This window comes from Salvelinus fontinalis, unplaced genomic scaffold (genome assembly GCF_029448725.1).
Source record: "Salvelinus fontinalis isolate EN_2023a unplaced genomic scaffold, ASM2944872v1 scaffold_0471, whole genome shotgun sequence".
NCBI lineage: Eukaryota > Metazoa > Chordata > Actinopteri > Salmoniformes > Salmonidae > Salvelinus > Salvelinus fontinalis.
Window position 1 is genome coordinate 117,501 of NW_026600680.1, and position 18,192 is coordinate 135,692.

Genomic DNA, 18,192 nt, shown 5'->3' on the forward strand with positions numbered 1-18,192 from the left:
GTGTGTGTGTGTGTGTGTGTGTGTGTGTGTGCGTGCGCGCGCGCGTGCGTGTACCATTAGGGGAATAGACTCGGAGGTTGATGGGAACAGCAGAGATTCCCTTATTGGACCCAGTGATGCGATCAGTCTCGGCCTCAATCTCCAAACGCACCTCATCAAAGTCCACAAACTTACGACCTTTACAATGAAGGAACTCAGCATACTCTGTTATTAAGGACAGAAGGATGGAGGGAGAGAGAGGGAGAGAGAGGGAGGGACATAGAGACGAGGTTAGAGGGAGAGAGAGAGAGAGAGAGAGGGAGGGACATAGAGACGAGGTTAGAGGGAGGGAGGGAGGGAGGGAGGGAGGGAGGGAGGGAGGGAGAGAGGAATAGAGAGAGAGAGAGGGAGGGACATAGAGACGAGGTTAGAGGGAGAGAGAGAGGGAGAGAGAGAGGGAGAGACAGAGGGATAGAGAGAGGGAGGGACATAGAGAAGAGGAGGGAGGGAGGGAGGGAGGGACATAGAGATGAGGTTAGAGGGAGAGCGAGAGAGACAGAGGGAGAGACAGAGGGATAGAGAGAGAGAGAGAGAGAGAGAGAGAGAGAGAGAGAGAGAGAGAGAGAGAGAGAGAGAGAGAGAGACATAGAGACGAGGTTAGAGGGAGGGAGGGAGGGAGGGAGGGAGGGAGGGAGGGAGGGAGGGAGGGAGGGAGGGAGGGAGGGACAGACATAGAGATGAGGTTAGAGGGAGAGCGAGAGAGACAGAGGGATAGAGAGAGAGAGAGAGGGACATAGAGACGAGGTTAGAGGGAGAGAAAACATCTGTAAGTCACCACAAAAACGAAGCATGTCATGACTTGTTTGTGAGAGACTTCAGAAAGTATTCACACAACTTGACTTTTTCCACATTTTTTTGTGTTACAGCTGGAATTTAAAATTGATTAAATTCAGATTGTGTTACTGGCCTACACACAGTACCCCATAATGTCAAATTTGACTTACGTTTTTTGAATTTTTGACAAATTCATTAAAAATTAAAAGCTGAAATGTCTTGAGTCAATAAGTAATCAACCCCTGTGTTATGGCAAGTCTAAATAAGTTCAGGAGTAAAAATGTCATTAACATTTCACATAATACATTGTATGGACTTACTCTGTGTGCAATAACAGTGTTTAACATTATTTTTTTAATGACTACCTCATCTCTGTACCACACATACAATTATCTGTAAGGTCCCTCAGTCGAGCAGTGCATTTCAAGCACAGATTTAACCACAAAGACCAGAGAGGTTTTCCAATGCCTCGCAAAGAACGGCACCTATTGGTATATGGGTAAAAAAAAAAGCAAACATTGAATATCCCTTTGAGAAAGGTGAAGTTATTAATTACACTTTGGATAGTGTATCAATACACCCAGTCACCTCAAAGTCCCATGCCTCCTTCCTAACTCAGTTGCTGGAGAGTAAGGAAACTGCTCAGGGATTTCACCATGAGGCCAATGGTGACTTTAAAACAGTTACAGAGTTTAATGGCTGTGATAGGAGAAAACTGAGGATGGATAGACAACACTGTAGTTACTCCACAATACTAACCTAAATGACAGAGTAGAAAATACAAATATTCAAAATCATGCATCCTGTTTGCAATAAGGCACTGAAGTAAAACTGCAAAAAATGTGGAAAAGAAATTCACATTATGTCCTGAAATACAAAGTGTTATGTTTGGTGCAAATCCAACACATCACTGCTCTTCATATATTCAAGCATGGTGGTGGCTGCATCATGTTATGGGTATGCTTGTGTCGTGTCTTTGGCTATGCCGGATTAAGTGATATGACATGCTATTCTATAAACTAATTTCTCTGTAATTAATATTACCTGATTAAGCTACTCAGGTGTCACGTTCTGACCTTAGTTTCTTTTTTATGTCTTTGTGTTAGGTCAGGGCGGGGCGTGAGTTGGGGCGGGCAGTCTATGTTATTTTTTCTAGGTTGTTTGTTTTCTATGTGTTTGGCCTGGTGTGGTTCCCAATCAGAGGCAGCTGCTTATCGTTGTCTCTGATTGGGAGCCATATTTAGGTATCCTGTTTTCCATTGTGTGTTGTGGGTGGTTGTTTCTGTTTCAGTGTTTTCACCATTCGGGACTGTTTCGGTTTTCATTTTGATTCTCTTGTTGTTTTTGTATTTTGTATTCATTCTATTAAAATATATTATGGATACGTACCACGCTGCACATTGGTCCGATATTTCCTACTCCTCCTTAGATGAATAGGACGAAAGTGTTACGAGTCCCGCCGAGGATGGTGCCTCTTCCCGTTCGGGCGGCGCTCGGCGGTCGTCGTCTCCGGTCTACTAGCTGCCACCGATCCCCTTTTCTGTTTTCCTTTTAGTTTGTCTAATTTGTTTCACCTGTTGTGTGTTTAGATTAGGGGTTATTTAAACCCAGTTTGCCCGCTCCCTTTTGTGCGGGCTTGTTTTTCTGTTTCGTGTTTGTGGTGTGTATTTTGTGGATTTTGTTATTCAATTGACTTTGGACATTTCTCTTTACGCGCCCAGTGTTTAGTGTGGCGTCACCGGTTTGTAGGTGATTACGTTAAGGAAATAAAATTCCACTTTTTTGAAAGAGATTCCTGCTCTCTGCACCTGACTCTTGTTTCCACCACTGGAATTGTTACAGAAGCCCGCACCCCATAATGGAGTCAGCAGAAGCAGCAACCACCCCTCTCCCATCGATGGAGGAGCGTGTCCAGCATCACACCGCCGTTCTCCATCAGATAGGGACGGCAATGGACATGATGATGGAGAGGATGGAACGATGGGAGAGGAGTGGTATTCCGACTACAACCCCAGCTCCTTCCCAGACGGCGCAACCTTCCCTATCAACGTCAGCATCAGGTTCGGGTGCATTGCGTCTTGCGCTCCCAAGGGAGTACGATGGAGCGGTGGCTGGGTGCCAGGGGTTTTTGCTCCAGTTGGAGCTCTACTTGGCCACTGTTCATCCGACTCCCTCTGGAGAGGAGAGTGTTAGCCTCCTCATCTCCTGTCTGACGGGTAGAGCCCTGGAATGGGCTAATGCGGTCTGGAACGGCCCAGACTCGGTTCGAGACAACTACCCAGAGTTCACTCGCCGCTTTCGGGCCGTATTTGACCACCCTCAGGAGGGCCGAGCGGTGGGTGAGAGACTGTTCCACCTCAGACAGGAGACGAGGAGTGCGCAAGACTTCGCTTTGGAGTTCCGGACCTTGGCTGCTGGCGCGGGGTGGAATGACAGGGCCCTGATGGACCATTATCGATGTAGCCTTCGGGAGGACGTCCGTCGGGAGCTAGCTTGTCGAGACACTACGCTCTCTCTCGATGAGTTAATTGACATGTCTATACGACTGGACAACCTGCTAGCTGCCCGCGGGCGTTCAGAGGGGGTCCTGTCCGTTCCACCTCCCAGTCCTCCCGATTCAACCTCGATGGAGTTGGGAGGGGCTGCATCTAGGGGGGCCAGAGGAGGTGGCTTCTCTTGCACCTATTGTGGCAGGAGAGGACACACTTCAGACCGGTGTTGGAGGAGCGCCTCTGGGAGTGGAGATGGCAGGCGGAATACTCCTCGATCACCCCAGGTGAGTAGGCACAAGACTCACCCAGAGCTTCCTGTCGGTCACATGTTTTTGGGTATTTTTTTCCCTGCGTTTTTCCCTTCTCTCCAGCATAAGGCGCTCGTAGACTCAGGCGCAGCTGGGAGTTTTATGGATCGCGGTCTAGCCCGTAAGTTGGGTATTCCGCTGGTGCAGATAGACCCTCCTTTCCCTGTGCACTCCTTAGATAGCCGACCACTAGGGTCAGGGCTGATCAGGGAGGCCACGATTCCGCTGGACATGGTAACACAGGGGGATCATAGGGAGCAGATTAGTTTCTACCTTATTGATTCACCTGGGTTTCCAGTGGTGTTGGGGGTTCCTTGGCTAGCCATTCACAATCCCCTCATTTCCTGGAGACAGGGAGCTCTTCAGGGGTGGTCAGAGGAGTGTTCAGGTAGGTGTGTGGGAGTTTCCATCGGTGCCACCTCGGTGGAGAGTCCAGACCAGGTTTCCACTGTGCGCATTCCCCCAGAATATGCCGATTTGGCTATCGCTTTTAGTAAAAAGAAAGCGACTAAATTACCACCTCATCGACGGTGGGATTGTGTGATAAACCTCCAGGTGAACGCTGCACTTCCCAGGAGTCATGTGTACCCCTTGTCACAGGAGGAGACGTTGGCTATGGAGACATATGTCACGGAGGCTCTGAGACAGGGGTTCATTCGGCCCTCCATGTCACCCGTCTCCTCGAGTTTCTTTTTTGTGAGAAAGAAGGAGGGAGGTCTGTGTCCGTGCATTGATTATCGAGGTCTAAATTCAATCACAGTGGGATTTAGTTATCCGCTACCTCTCATCGCTACGGCGGTGGAATCATTCCACGGAGCACGTTTTTTCACAAAACTGGATCTTAGGAGCGCGTATAATTTGGTGCGTATTCGGGAGGGAGACGAGTGGAAAACAGCGTTTAGTACCACATCAGGCCACTATGAGTACCTCGTCATGCCGTATGGGTTAAAGAATGCTCCAGCCGTTTTCCAATCCTTTGTAGATGAGATTCTCAGGGACATGCACGGGCAGGGTGTGGTAGTGTATATTGATGACATCCTGATCTATTCTGCTACACGCGCCGCGCATGTTTCCCTGGTGCGCAGGGTTCTTGGGAGGCTGCTGGAGCATGACCTATACGTCAAGGCTGAGAAATGTGTGTTCTCCAAACAAGCCGTTTCCTTCCTGGGTTATCGCATTTCCACCTCAGGGGTGGTGATGGAGAGTGATCGCGTTAACGCCGTGCGTAATTGGCCGACTCCAACCACGGTAAAGGAGGTGCAGCGGTTTTTAGGGTTTGCCAATTACTACCGGAGGTTTATTCGGGGTTTTGGCCAAGTGGCGGCCCCCATTACCTCACTGCTAAAGGGAGGGCCGGTGCGTCTACAGTGGTCGGCCGAGGCTGAGAGAGCTTTTAACCAGTTGAAGGCACGTTTCACTGAGGCTCCCGTGTTGGCGCATCCGGACCCTTCATTAGCGTTCATAGTGGAGGTGGATGCGTCCGAGGCTGGTGTTGGAGCCGTGCTATCACAGCGCTCGGGCACGCCACCGAAGCTCCGTCCCTGTGCTTTCTTTTCTAAGAAGTTGGGTCCGGCGGAGCGGAACTATGATGTGGGGGACAGGGAGTTACTAGCTATGGTAAAAGCCCTGAAGGTGTGGAGACACTGGCTTGAGGGGGCTAAGTACCCTTTTCTCATCTGGACTGACCATCGCAATCTGGAGTATATCCGAGAGGCGAGGAGATTGAATCCGGGTCAGGCGAGGTGGGCCATGTTTTTTACTCGTTTTAGATTTACGATCTCTTACCGACCAGGTTCCCTTAACACAAAGGCCGACGCGCTGTCTCGTCTCTATGACACGGATGACCGGCCCATCGATCCGACTCCCATCCTTCTCGCCTCATGTCTGGTGGCTCCGGTGGTATGGGAGGTGGACGCGGACATCGAGCGGGCGTTGAGGGTAGAACCTGCGCCGTCCCAGTGTCCGACTGGCCGTAGGTACGTACCGCTTGGTGTTCGTGATCGATTGATTCGGTGGGCTCACTCAATACCTGCTTCGGGTCATCCGGGGGTGGAGAGGACAGTGCGTGGTCTTAGAGGGAAATACTGGTGGCCCACCTTGGCTAAGGACGTGAGACTCTATGTCTCCTCCTGCTCGGTATGCGCTCAGAGTAAGGCTCCTAGGCACCTACCAAGGGGGAAGTTACAACCCCTTCCGGTTCCACAACGGCCATGGTCTCATCTATCAGTAGATTTTTTGACGGATCTTCCTCCGTCTCAGGGGAACACTACCATTTTGGACGTTGTGGATCGGTTCTCTAAGTCCTGTCGTCTCCTCCCATTGCCTGGTCTCCCTACGGCCCTACAGACTGCGGAGGCTCTATTTACCCACGTCTTCCGGCATTATGGGGTGCCGGAGGATATCGTATCTGATCGAGGTCCCCAGTTCACGTCCCGGGTATGGAGGGTGTTTATGGAGCGTCTGGGGGTCTCGGTCAGCCTCACCTCTGGGTATCACCCCGAAAGTAATGGGCAGGTGGAGAGAGTGAACCAGGAGGTGGGTAGGTTTCTGAGGTCGTATTGCCAGGACCGGCCAGGAGAATGGGCGAGGTACGTCCCGTGGGCGGAGTTGGCCCAGAACTCACTCCGCCACTCATCTACGAACATGTCGCCTTTCGAGTGTGTACTGGGGTACCAGCCGGTCCTGGCTCCGTGGCACCAGAGCCAGACTGAGGCTCCTGCGGTGGAGGAATGGGTACAGCGCTCTAGAGAGACCTGGCGAGCGGTCCAGGACTCTCTCAAGCAGGCCAGTGAACGGCAGAAGAGGAGCGCTGACCGCCACCGCAGTGAGGCCCCTGTGTTTGCACCAGGGGACAGGGTCTGGCTCTCGGCCCGAAACCTGCCCCTCCGCCTGCCCTGCCGGAAGCTGGGGCCGCAGTGTGTGGGGCCATTTAAAGTCCTGAGGAGGATAAACGAGGTGTGTTATAGGTTACAACTTCCCTCTTACTATCGTATTAACCCCTCGTTTCATGTGTCTCTCCTCAGGCCGGTGGTAGCTGGTCCCCTGCAGGAAGGTGAGGTACCGGAGGTCCCTCCTCCCCCTCTCGACATCGAGGGGTCCCCGGCGTATAGGATCAGAGCCATTCTGGACTCAAGACGCCGGGTGAGGGGCCTGCAGTACCTCGTGGACTGGGAGGGGTACGGCCCGGAGGAGAGATGCTGGGTACCGGTGGGGGACATCTTGGATCCGTCCCTATTGAGGGACTTTCACCGCCTCCATCCGGAGCGCCCTGCTCCTCGCCCTCCGGGTCGTCCTCGAGGCCGGAGTCGGCGCGCTGCGGGAGCCGCGCGTCGGGAGGGGGGTACTGTTACGAGTCCCGCCGAGGATGGTGCCTCTTCCCGTTCGGGCGGCGCTCGGCGGTCGTCGTCTCCGGTCTACTAGCTGCCACCGATCCCCTTTTCTGTTTTCCTTTTAGTTTGTCTAATTTGTTTCACCTGTTGTGTGTTTAGATTAGGGGTTATTTAAACCCAGTTTGCCCGCTCCCTTTTGTGCGGGCTTGTTTTTCTGTTTCGTGTTTGTGGTGTGTATTTTGTGGATTTTGTTATTCAATTGACTTTGGACATTTCTCTTTACGCGCCCAGTGTTTAGTGTGGCGTCACTGGTTTGTAGGTGATTACGTTAAGGAAATAAAATTCCACTTTTTTGAAAGAGATTCCTGCTCTCTGCACCTGACTCGTTTCCACCACTGGAATTGTTACAGAAAGCCGTTACATCAGGTAAATAATTAACTAGAAAGTCGGGACACCACAAAAGAATGTTTATAGAGCTGTTATCTTCCGAATAAACTCTTAAAGACCTGGTAATCTTTTACGTCAGTAGCAGTCAATATTTAATCCTCACCTTGTTTAGTCTCATCTGAAAGTTGCAAATTCTTGGTTATCTTCACGAACCCTGGCTAACAAGTTGAATCAGCAATACAACATTTGGTTTAATTGTTTATTTACTAAATATCTAACTAATCACACAGAATTACATCTCCACAGAATGAATCATAGATTGATGGACCTGGATAACGTAGCCGATATAGCGGCTGGTTACACAAAGAAAAGGGGGGGTTTTGAGTGAAATAGCGGGAAGACTGAGGAACAAAGGGAGAAGCTCTGCTATCGTAAATACAGTATCTTATGCGTTCTAAATTACCGCCCATTTGAAAAAGGAGAATGCAATAAATATTTACTCTGAGCTGCGCTTCGGTAGATTGGTCGTCGTTGGAAGGCCGGTTTGTCCAGCATGGATCTCTGGTGGTAGAATGGATACTTGGTAGTACCGTCGTCGTGTGGTAGACAGATACTCTGTCCGTCCTCTCCTAGCCCACGTCTACAGTTGCTGCGCTAACGCGACGGCTGGCAGGTATCACTTCTTTAGTGAATAAGAGTTCAAAGTTCATACCAAGTTGCCATACTTTAAGCTCATGCTATATTCTGGCTGGTATAGTCGAAATCCATCCTTCCAGCGTGTAGGTTGTCACCTTCCCATTGAAATTCGATGCTAATTTCGTTAGATTCTTGCTGAGGTTGGCTTAGTTCTGTAGGTGGTCTTTGTCCTTTCAACATGGGGACCTCAAGTCCACACGTACTTGGAACAGCTTATTATCTGAGCCCTTTTAACGTAGGACCGTCGCCCTAACGTCCTCGGAACAGAAAGTTACATTTTCGTCAAGGGGCTTATATAGGATGTGGAGAGAGGGCTGTGTTTCATAGTTTACAACCCATGTCTGTTCACTTGAGCCTCTGAGTGAGCAGAGTGGTGTTCTTCTGACAAACCGTTCTCTCATTAAGAAGCTAAAAAAATTACATTTCATCTTTTCACAAATAGTTTCATATTTAAACATTTAAATTGCACAACAATTACATGTGAATCTGATAACTAGAATGTGTATATTTTCCAAGATACAGTTTATGTCGTCCTATCATCAGTATGTGTATGTATGTATGTATGTATGTATGTATGTGTGTGTGTGTGTGTGTGTGTGTGTGTGTGTGCGCATCCCTGTGTGTGTGTTTGTATGTGTGTGTGCATCCCTGTGTGTGTGTTTGTATGTGTGTGTGCATCCCTGTGTGTTTGTGCGTGCTTGAGTGTGTGTGTGTGTTGTGTGTTGTGTGTGAGTGTATCCACCTGCTTGGTTGTTGACCAGTTGAAGGACGAGAGGTCTGCGGGTCACGATACCAGAGCCTCGGGGAAGGAAGTCCCTTGAAGAAAGACACAGATCATTTAACACACACACACACAGGGGGATCACTCAGTGATTTCCATAACCTGTTCATTATTAATAATTGTTTATTATACTCTTAGGAAAAAAATCCTATCTAGAACCTAAAAGGGTTATTCAGCTCCCCAGAGGAGAACCCTTTGAATAACCTGTTTTTGGTTCCAGATAGAACCCTTTTCGTTCCAGGTAGAACCCTCTTGGGTTCCATGTAGGACCCTTTCCAAAAACGGTCTCCCTAGAACCAAAAAGGGTTTTCCTACGAAGACAGCCGAAGAACCCTTTTGGAACCCTTTGTTCTAAGAGTGTACACTTTTTTAAATGTAACATTGTGCTTTGGCGCTATCATCAATATGTTATGACAACAAAGCTAATTTAAATTGATTTGAGAGAGAGGGAAAGAGAGAGAGATGGAAAAACAGTGAGAGAAAAGAGAGAGAGAGAGGGAGAGAACGAGAGGGGGAGATTGAGGGAGAGAGATACAGGGAAAGAGAGAGACTAAGAGAGATAGAAATAGGTCATTTGACTCTCGATACGATGGAAATCAAATCATTTGCATCAACCCAGGGCCCTGAAAGTGTGTGTGTGTGTGTGTGTGTGTGTGTGTGTGTGTGTGTGTGTGTGTGTGTGTGTGTGTGTGTGTGTGTGTGTGTGTGTGTGTGTGTGTGTGTGTGTGTGTGTGTGAGTGCGTGCGTGCGTGCGTGCACGCGTGCGTGCGTGTGTTAAATCCAGGACAGTAAGGGGGAGGGGTAGACGGACAGTCAAGTTTCTCCCAACCAACCACTATTGCACACACACACACACACACACACACACACACACACACACACACACACACACACACACACACACACACACACACACACACACACACACACACACACACACACACACACACACACACACACACACACACACACACAGTACTTTAGGGCTGACCCCAATTAGTTGACTGGTCGATTGTTTGGTCGTCAGGCTGTTGGTTGACCAAGAGTGTTTGAGTCGAGCAGGATCAAATACATATATATTTGCGCCCATCTCAGGGCACTAATCCATTGCGGAGGCCTAGACTAAAAGCCTATGTATACTTGATCCAAAAATATGGTCAGAGGCTCCATATGGAGTGTGTGACGCAATTGCAGAGCCTCCAGAGGCAAGCAGAGGCCAAACGGCGCTCCCTCCCGCATCGCCATGCGCCTCCCAAATGTTGTGCCAATGCAGAGGGCTCTGTACATCTCTGCATTGACGTGATTGGTTGACGGTAGGTGGGGGGCGGTTACATCCTGTAGAAAACACAAACTCACTTCCTTGAAACAGCTCTGCACTGCTCTGCCAAGTGCAAGAAGTATGAATGCCCTGACTTCTCCTGAGGCCGTATCACCATAAATGCCCTGGCTTCTCCTGAGGCCGTATCACCATAAATGCCCTGGCTTCTCCTGAGGCCGTATCACCATAAATGCCCTGGCTTCTCCTGAGGCCGTATCACCATAAATGCCCTGGCTTCTCCTGAGGCCGTATCACCATAAATGCCCTGGCTTCTCCTGAGGCCGTATCACCATAAATGCCCTGGCTTCTTCTGAGGCCGTATCACCATAAATGCCCTGGCTTCTCCTGAGGCCGTATCACCATACATGCTGCATGGCCAATGCAGAGGTCAGATTGACCATGCAGCCCCCAGATGTACAATGTACTTCTCTCTGTAGAATGCGCTCTCTCACGCCCATTTGTGAAAATTGTTTCATAAGTTCATTGTGTGAATTGTTCACGTCTGATTGTTAGTGTCTATCAATTCCCCATTATATACATATATATATATATATATATACAGTATATCACCAGTAGTACATTTACTGTTAATTGCTATCATTTCTAACGTACAATATTTGTTACTTTGGTTACGGTCATTTCTGTTAATGCATTCAACCTACATTTTTTTATCAGGAGATGTTCTACCTGCAGGCTGCAATGTTTTTATTTGTTGGCTTTATGTAGTCTTTCTTTACATAGTTGGCAATAGAAGTTACTTTTTAGGTTTGTATCATGTTCATTTAGATTTGGATAGAATGTTGATGAACCACATGACAAGGATGTAGAGACATGAATACCTTATTACAAATGAAACTGTTCCATGAAAACCAGAACTGGCGCGCAGATCGGGAGAAACGGTCAGATAAAAAGGTATTCCACATGAGAAAGGTGTTCAGGAGAGTAAAGTCAGAATCTGGGAAAGCCAGCAGGAGCTGGAGGAGAATAGACGACCAAGATTTTTTTTAGTCGCCGACCGACCGACCGACCAACCGACCCACCCACCCACCCACCCACACACCCACACACCCACACACACACACACACACACACACACACACACACACACATACATACATACATACATCACTTCTTCCTAACTGTTTAGCCCTGACCAAGCAGGAAGGAAGTGAGTGATCACCCTACATCCCAAATGGAACCCTATTCCCTATGTAGTGCACTACTATTGATTGGGGCAAATAGGGTGTAGTGCACTACATAGGGAATAGGATGCTATTTTGAATACAGACCGTACGTTGACCCCTAGACTTACTGCAACCACCACACACACACACACACACACACACACACACACACACACACACACACACACACACACACACACACACACACACACCACAGTCCACCAGAGATGACATCACAGCTTATGACATCACTAATGACCTCACCACCCAATCAATGCCCCTACTGTCTATCTCTCTGAGAAACACACACACACACACACACACACAGGAGCACAGCCACACATACAGACTAACACACAGGATGGATGGGGCATGAGAGGGACAGAAAATGTGTTATCTTTCATACAAAGTGATACACTACGGACCCTATTCCCTTTACAGAGCACTAAGTAATACCCCATGGACCCTATTCCCTTTATAGTGCACTAAGTAATACACTATGGACCCTATTCCCTTTATAGTGCACTAAGTAATACACTATGGACCCTATTCCCTTTATAGTGCACTAAGTAATACACTATGGACCCTATTCCCTTTATAGAGCACTAAGTAATACACTATGGACCCTATGTCCTTTATAAGTAGTGCACTAAGTAATACACTATGGACCCTATTCCCTTTATAGAGCACTAAGTAATACACTATGGACCCTATTTCCTTTATAGTGCACTAAGTAATACACTATGGACCCTATTCCCTTTATAAGTAGTGCACTAAGTAATACACTATGGACCCTATTCCCTTTATAGAGCACTAAGTAATACACTATGGACCCTATTTCCTTTATAGTGCACTAAGTAATACACTATGGACCCTATGTCCTTTATAAGTAGTGCACTAAGTAATACCCCATGGACCCTATTCCCTTTATAGAGCACTAAGTAATACACTATGGACCCTATGTCCTTTATAAGTAGAGCACTAAGTAATACACTATGGACCCTATTCCCTTTATAGTGCACTAAGTAATACACTATGGACCCTATTCCCTTTATAGAGCACTAAGTAATACACTATGGACCCTATGTCCTTTATAAGTAGTGCACTAAGTAATACACTATGGACCCTATTCCCTTTATAGAGCACTAAGTAATACACTATGGACCCTATTTCCTTTATAGTGCACTAAGTAATACACTATGGACCCTATTCCCTTTATAAGTAGTGCACTAAGTAATACACTATGGACCCTATTCCCTTCATAGAGCACTAAGTAATACACTATGGGCCCTATTCCCTTTATAGTGCACTAAGTAATACACTATGGGCCCTATTCCCTTTACAGAGCACTAAGTAATACACTATGGACCCTATGTCCTTTATAAGTAGAGCACTAAGTAATACACTATGGACCCTATTCCCTTTATAGAGCACTAAGTAATACACTATGGACCCTATTCCCTTTATAGTGCACTAAGTAATACACTATGGACGCTATTCCCTTTATAGAGCACTAAGTAATACACTATGGACCCTATTCCCTTCATAAGTAGTGCACTAAGTAATACACTATGGACCCTATTCCCTTTATAGAGCACTAAGTAATACACTATGGACCCTATTCCCTTTATAGAGCACTAAGTAATACACTACGGACCCTATTCCCTTTATAGTGCACTAAGTAATACACTATGGACCCTATTCCCTTTATAGTGCACTAAGTAATAGACTATGGGCCCTATTCCCTTTATAAGTAGTGCACTAAGTAATACACTATGGACCCTATTCCCTTTATAGTGCACTAAGTAATACACTATGGACCCTATTCCCTTTATAAGTAGTGCACTAAGTAATACACTATGGACCCTATTCCCTTTATAGTGCACTAAGTAATACACTATGGACCCTATTCCCTTTATAAGTAGTGCACTAAGTAATACACTATGGACCCTATTCCCTTTATAGTGCACTAAGTAATACACTATGGACCCTATTCCCTTTATAGAGCACTAAGTAATACACTATGGACCCTATTCCCTTTATAAGTAGTGCACTAAGTAATACACTATGGACCCTATTCCCTTTATAGAGCACTAAATAATACACTATGGACCCTATTCCCTTTATAGAGCACTAAGTAATACACTATGGACCCTATTCCCTTTATAGTGCACTAAGTAATACACTATGGACCCTATTCCCTTTATAGAGCACTAAGTAATACACTATGGACCCTATTCCCTTTATAGTGCACTAAGTAATACACTATGGACCCTATTCCCTTTATAGTGCACTAAGTAATACACTATGGACCCTATTCCCTTTATAAGTAGTGCACTAAGTAATACACTATGGACCCTATTCCCTTTATAAGTAGTGCACTAAGTAATACACTATGGACCCTATTCCCTTTATAAGTAGTGCACTAAGTAATACCCTATGGGCCCTATTCCCTTTATAGTGCACTAAGTAATACACTATGGACCCTATTCCCTTTATAGAGCACTAAGTAATACACTATGGACCCTATTCCCTTTATAGTGCACTAAGTAATACACTATGGACCCTATTCCCTTTATAGAGCACTAAGTAATACACTATGGACCCTATTCCCTTTATAAGTAGAGCACTAAGTAATACACTATGGACCCTATTCCCTTTATAAGTAGTGCACTAAGTAATACACTATGGACCCTATTCCCTTTATAAGTAGTGCACTAAGTAATACACTATGGACCCTATTCCCTTTATAGTGCACTAAGTAATACACTATGGACCCTATTCCCTTTATAGTGCACTAAGTAATACACTATGGACCCTATTCCCTTTATAAGTAGTGCACTAAGTAATACACTATGGACCCTATTCCCTTTATAGTGCACTAAGTAATACACTATGGACCCTATTCCCTTTATAAGTAGAGCACTAAGTAATACACTATGGACCCTATTCCCTTTATAAGTAGTGCACTAAGTAATACACTATGGACCCTATTCCCTTTATAAGTAGAGCACTAAGTAATACACTATGGACCCTATTCCCTTTATAAGTAGAGCACTAAGTAATACACTATGGACCCTATTCCCTTTATAAGTAGTGCACTAAGTAATACACTATGGACCCTATTCCCTTTATAGTGCACTAAGTAATACACTATGGACCCTATTCCCTTTATAAGTAGAGCACTAAGTAATACACTATGGACCCTATTCCCTTTATAAGTAGTGCACTAAGTAATACACTATGGACCCTATTCCCTTTATAAGTAGTGCACTAAGTAATACACTATGGGCCCTATTCCCTTTATAGTGCACTAAGTAATACACTATGGATCCTATTGCCTTTATAGTGCACTAAGTAATACACTATGGACCCTATTCCCTTTATAGTGCACTAAGTAATACACTATGGACCCTATTTCCTTTATAAGTAGTGCACTATGGAACCTATTTCCTTCATAAGTAGTGCACTATGGAACCTATTTCCTTCATAAGTAGTGCACTATGGAACCTATTTCCTTCATAAGTAGTGCACTATGGAACCTATTTCCTTCATAAGTAGTGCACTATGGACCCTATTCCCTTCATAAGTAGTGCACTATGGAACCTATTTCCTTCATAAGTAGTGCACTATGGAACCTATTTCCTTCATAAGTAGTGCACTATGGACCATATTCCCTTCATAAGTAGTGCACTATGGAACCTATTTCCTTCATAAGTAGTGCACTATGGACCATATTCCCTTCATAAGTAGTGCACTATGGACCATATTCCCTTTATAAGTAGTGCACTAAGTAATACACTATGTGGTGAATAAGGTTCCTCTCTATGAAGCTAACACACAGACCCAATTATACAGACCAATCTATTGAACATATACACTATGTGAAATCCTAACACACAGACCCAATTATACAGACCAATCTATTGAACATATAGACTATGTGAAACCCTAACACACAGACCCAATTATACAGACCAATCTATTGAACATATAGACTATGTGAAACCCTAACACAAAGACCCAATTATACAGACCAATCTATTGAACATATAGACTATGTGAAACCCTAACACACAGACCCAATTATACAGACCAATCTATTGAACATATATACTATGTGAAACCCTAACACACAGACCCAATTATACAGACCAATCTATTGAACATATAGACTATGTGAAACCCTAACACACAGACCCAATTATACAGACCAATCTATTGAACATATAGACTATGTGAAACCCTAACACAAAGACCCAATTATACAGACCAATCTATTGAACATATATACTATGTGAAACCCTAACACAAAGACCCAATTATACAGACCAATCTATTGAACATATATACTATGTGAAACCCTAACACACAGACCCAATTATACAGACCAATCTATTGAACATATATACTATGTGAAACCCTAACACACAGACCCAATTATACAGACCAATCTATTGAACATATAGACTATGTGAAACCCTAACACACAGACCCAATTATACAGACCAATCTATTGAATATTATGTCATGTTAGGCTATAAACTACAACACCAGTCTACACACACTGACACACACACTGGCACACAAACAGAAACATACACACAAGAACACACGCACGTGTGCACACACACACACACACACACACACACACACACACACACACACACACACACACACACACACACAGGATCCATGTTAAAGTTCGATAGGATAGAGGCATTATAACAGACAGACATACTGTGGGTCTATGAGCTTATTACTCTGTGTGTGTGTGTGTGTGTGTGTGTGTGTGTGTGTGTGTGTGTGTGTGTGTGTGTGTGTGTGTGTGTGTGTGTGTGTGTGTGTGTGTTATGGGATTTTTATGAATAATGACTAAATTATGTGTACATTTGACTTAGAATTATAACTAAACAGAATACTACTATGTTACTGTATGGATGTATGAATCTTATTATAATCATAATGCTGTATATAATGTTTGAAATTATAATCAAGAATTGGAACAGGGAATGTTCTGTTCCTTGTTAGAAACGAATGGAGTCATCATCAGACAGACTGGAATGCTGTGCTCTTTACAGGAAATTCTGTCTCTACCCAGGGAGGGGAGAGACCTTGGGTTGGTTGCAGATAGTTTAACAGGTGCCAGACAGCGTAATGAGGCTGTGAACTGTATTGCCATTGTATTCTAGAGGAGGATGGACATTAAAACTTATGACATCATCTTTATTATATAACCTGATGTAAATTGTACTATGGTCAGTACTCTCGAGAATAAACGCTATTGATTGATTGATTGGTTTCTGTCCATTTTATGCTGATAAGTATCTTACAAATTCTTATGTATGGGCAGAGTGTTTTAATTGAATTGGTTGATAAACATAGGAATTTAATTCCTTTAACAGTGTGTGTGTGTGTGTGTGTGTGTGTGTGTGTGTGTGTGTGTGTGTGTGTGTGTGTGTGTGTGTGTGTGTGTGTGTGTGTGGGGGGGGGGGGGTGGGTGTGAGAGAGAGAGAGACTCTCTATCAGTCTCTTCCCCCCCTTTCTCAAACCTCCACTATCTCTCCCCCCACCCCACCCACGCCCTTTATCCCTGTATTTTGACAGCTAGTTGCGCAAAGTGCGTAAACTTTATTCGTGAATAAACCCGCTCATCAGATCTGGAAAAAAGACGTGACAACTCATAGACCCGATGTTGCTTCGTTGGCTACTTTTACGCCATGCAAGGTACGGTATAAATATCATATAACTTGCACTACAAACTTTATGTAAAAAGCCCCAAAGCTCCGCCAGCATGCATCCAACCCTTCACTTTATATAGGTTGACTATCCACCGAAGTCGTACATATATGTGTATAGTATTTCTATACTCAACCCATAACCCGTTACCCAGCTCTGGTCCAGAGCGTTAGTGCGCGTTCTCTCTTTCACTCATAAATGTATGAACGCGTAGTAACGTCAAGGACCAGAGCTAACCATTACTACTCACCTTCCAACGAAATTCTCCAGAACGGAGCTTTTCCCGGCGCTCTGCCCTCCGACCACGGCGATTTGTGGCAGGTCCAGGTTGCAGCTCTGGCCGATGCAGCTGAAGGCGTCCTGGAGCTTGTTGATGAGGGGAATAAGGTCTTCCATACCCCGGTTCCCCATGGTGGCTCTTCTCTCCGGCGGGCTCAACTCAGGATTCTCGGAGAGACAGGGAGAGAGAGAGGTGGGTCGGATCTTTGCGCTCTCTCACTTGCGAACCTGGATTTGCCTTTCCCTGAAAAAGCGTAAAAGTCAAGTCGACTGTTAAAACGTGATTGTTGTCAGATTTGGGTTAGGCTCAGTAACTAGATTCTAAACAACAGGGCTACAGTGACGCGCTATTTAAATGAATAGACAAGACGGAAAAGAAAACTACAGTGATAAAACTTCAGTCAGTCATCATCCGGTCAGGCGACACGCAGACTCTGCTCCCAGACCGTGGCTCCGCCTGTCATCCACTTACACCTCTTCTCATTGGCCATCACAATGTCTGTCAACGTATAGGAGGATCCTACTGTATGATTGGTTTTCGTGCGTTGTGAAAATGGACGTTAGACACGCCTCCGTGGACCCGGCAATGTCCTGCTATTTGCCGCAAAGGGTGTCAATCAAATCCCCTTCTCCCCGCCCCTTCTCAAAAGTTTAAAGCGTCTTTCTCTCCTTTGCATCCTCTCATTGTCTCCTTTTATTTGACCTTCAACAACACTGATCTGGAAGAGCTGAATAGGTGAAACACCAGTTCGTGTCAAAGCTTCATTTCTCTTGAGATAATTAGACATTAACAGGAGTGTTGTGTTTAGATGCAAACCAATCACATGTTATTGGTCACATACACATGGTTGGCAGATGTTATTGCG

General features: G+C 45.6%; 1 protein-coding gene across 2 annotated transcripts in view; it reads right to left on the bottom strand.

Moving 5' to 3' along the window:
* The window catches only part of LOC129846182 (dynamin-2-like), a 99,604-nt gene extending 81,685 nt beyond the window's left edge, over window positions 1–17,919 (bottom strand). The window contains exons 1-3 of one of the 2 annotated variants that reach the window (XM_055914146.1): window positions 17,298–17,919; window positions 8,768–8,841; window positions 55–204 (exon numbers count right to left, since the gene is read on the bottom strand). In XM_055914146.1, the coding sequence (XP_055770121.1) occupies window positions 55–204; window positions 8,768–8,841; window positions 17,298–17,458 (385 nt within the window). In that variant the 5' untranslated portion in view covers window positions 17,459–17,919. The remainder of the gene's footprint in view (window positions 1–54; window positions 205–8,767; window positions 8,842–17,297) is intronic. The other variant, XM_055914145.1, reaches the window with a different exon arrangement.
* Window positions 17,920–18,192: the final 273 nt, after the last annotated feature.